Below are 2,092 nucleotides of genomic sequence, written 5' to 3' on the forward strand. Positions count from 1 at the left end.
ATCTTAGCCATATACATGCTTTATTCATAGAGATCACTCTTGTTTTTCACGGAGGAGAATTTACATCCATCATGCTCAATGAGTTCTGTACCACAACAGGATGATTAATCCCACATACACCCATGCATCTATGGATTAAAGCTGCAAATGTTACATTTATCCCCGGTTTATCTACTGGTTTTTGTCTGAGGTTCTACATAGAGTAACTCCCAAAGTGGCCTAGTCTCTAAGAGAATGCTCGAAGTGAGTCACCTAAGGAGTTCGATTGTTGGGGCTATGCTCATGTACCTAAGCATAATGAAGGAAATTTGATAAGTGGGGAGAACTGTTCTACCTAGTGGGATATTGTGACAATCTGAAAGCAGACGGTTGTATGGTGCTGAGAGGAGAAATTTGTTTATATCTTAGGATGCGTTCTTTGATGGAGGTCACTATGAAGAAAGGCCATGACATGGAGGCAGCAAGATAGATGTTCTAATCTAGTTGGAGAAGGGAGTTAAGAACAAGGAGAGCAAATAGAGATTATTTGATTCTTCAAATGCCAAAGATGGACGAAACTGGCAGAGGAAACCCAAACGGGAAAATAGAGAGCATTTGGTACAATAAAAAAGTCATGACTACCAACACAACCAAGTAGAACACATAAAGGTATGATCCATTTGATTTTCTAGCTCATGAAGAGAAAGAGGAAGCTTTGACACCTTGTGATGGAAGGAGAGGATAGATTGGGACTCTTGGGAAAAGGCAACGCAAGTGGAAACTAGAGACAAGACCAGTTACCTTCAAGTAGGTGTTCAAGCTGAAGGTTGGAGGAAGGATGCTATGCATGCAATTCGTTTTTCGTTTTCGATCTCGGGTAGCTTCATCTTTTGCACTGTCTTATCTAGCACTGCAAGCTTCAGCAAGGTCAGCTAATTGAAGCTCTAGCGACATCAATATCCTGCTTCCTGTGGCAAGACAATACACTAGTGACATTTGAAATGAGTTGCACAGACGTAGTACACGTTGGAATTAACTTGAAATGTGAAATCGCGCTAGTCTGACCCTGTGTCTGGACTGAACCGAGTACTTTGTGTAACACCTTACAGAGCAGTAAAGCATAAACTGGTTGGCCCCGTATGAAGGTTGGCGATTATATTCAATCGATCTTACAACCCAGATCACCAAGAACAAACCAAATGAAGGAGACCCCCACAAAAGGCAGTACAAAAACTGTGCTTCAACTCATCACGGCAGGTGATCATTAACACAGGAAATCGAAGGACTATCACAGAAAATAGGCGTCGAATTGCGAGGACCCCCTACGTAGCGAACGTAAATGTATACATAAACCAGGAGAAGAAGTTGTTGTCACTATCTGTACCAGTGTTGAGAGGCTGAGTGTATGCGATTCCTGTGGAGAGAGCATAGGCGCCGGTGCCACCCACGATAGGCTTAGAGCTATATTGACCAATCTCTTCCAAGCCCACTCCACTGAAGCTGCCTTGGATAGTCGTGGTGTTAATAGTAAACGTCTCGCTAACGAACACCACGCCACCGGCTTGAGATATCGTAACGAAAGTGCCTTGGACGCGGCCAATCAGCTGGGAGCTTAGGTTCTGCTCTGTTAGGAGGGGCATGTCGAAGCAGTAGATCTGGCCGAATTGATTGGGTTGGGCCTGGGAGGGTTGGCCGCACAGGACGGTATTGTAGCCGGTGGTGCTGTTGGTGCCCTGGACGGAGAGGTAGTTGTAGGCAGTGAGGTTTGCTGGAGTATTTTTCTGAGCGTTGGCACTGGAGAAAGGATGAAAAGCTGCAAGGAGAGAGATCGCCATAGCCAGCTGCAACGGAAGGTGCAGCGAGCTTAGATGTGCCATGTTCGCGTTACTGGTTGATCTGTGGACTGTGCATTACTACTGTTGTTGCTACACAATATATAGCTCTCAATGGATCCATCCATCAGAGCTGGTCCTCCAGTCGGGATATCGCTGTCGAATCTCGAGTCGAGCTCGTCCCCTGCCGCTCACATTATGGCATCGGATAGCTAGTGCCTAGTCAACATCTTTTCGCGTCGAATTGAGCTCTTCCGTTGCAATTCCATTATGGCCGCATC

The 2,092-nt window shown here is 45.7% G+C and overlaps 1 protein-coding gene across 1 annotated transcript; it reads right to left on the reverse strand.

Moving 5' to 3' along the window:
* Positions 1 to 660: 660 nt before the first annotated feature.
* On the reverse strand, positions 661 to 1,867 carry LOC147896328 (uncharacterized). The gene is made up of 2 exons (XM_087383123.1): positions 1,364 to 1,867; positions 661 to 947 (listed from the first exon to the last, which is right to left on the reverse strand). The coding sequence occupies exons 1-2, from the start codon at positions 1,854 to 1,856 to the stop codon at positions 880 to 882; spliced, it is 561 nt and encodes a 186-aa protein (XP_087239249.1). The 5' UTR covers positions 1,857 to 1,867; the 3' UTR covers positions 661 to 879.
* Between the last annotated feature and the right edge of the window lie 225 nt (positions 1,868 to 2,092).

The sequence above is a fragment of the Dipteris shenzhenensis genome, chromosome 12 (assembly GCF_047967505.1).
Source record: "Dipteris shenzhenensis isolate YYH24624 ecotype China chromosome 12, Dip_SZ_1.0, whole genome shotgun sequence".
In the NCBI taxonomy this organism is placed as follows: Eukaryota; Viridiplantae; Streptophyta; class Polypodiopsida; order Gleicheniales; family Dipteridaceae; genus Dipteris; species Dipteris shenzhenensis.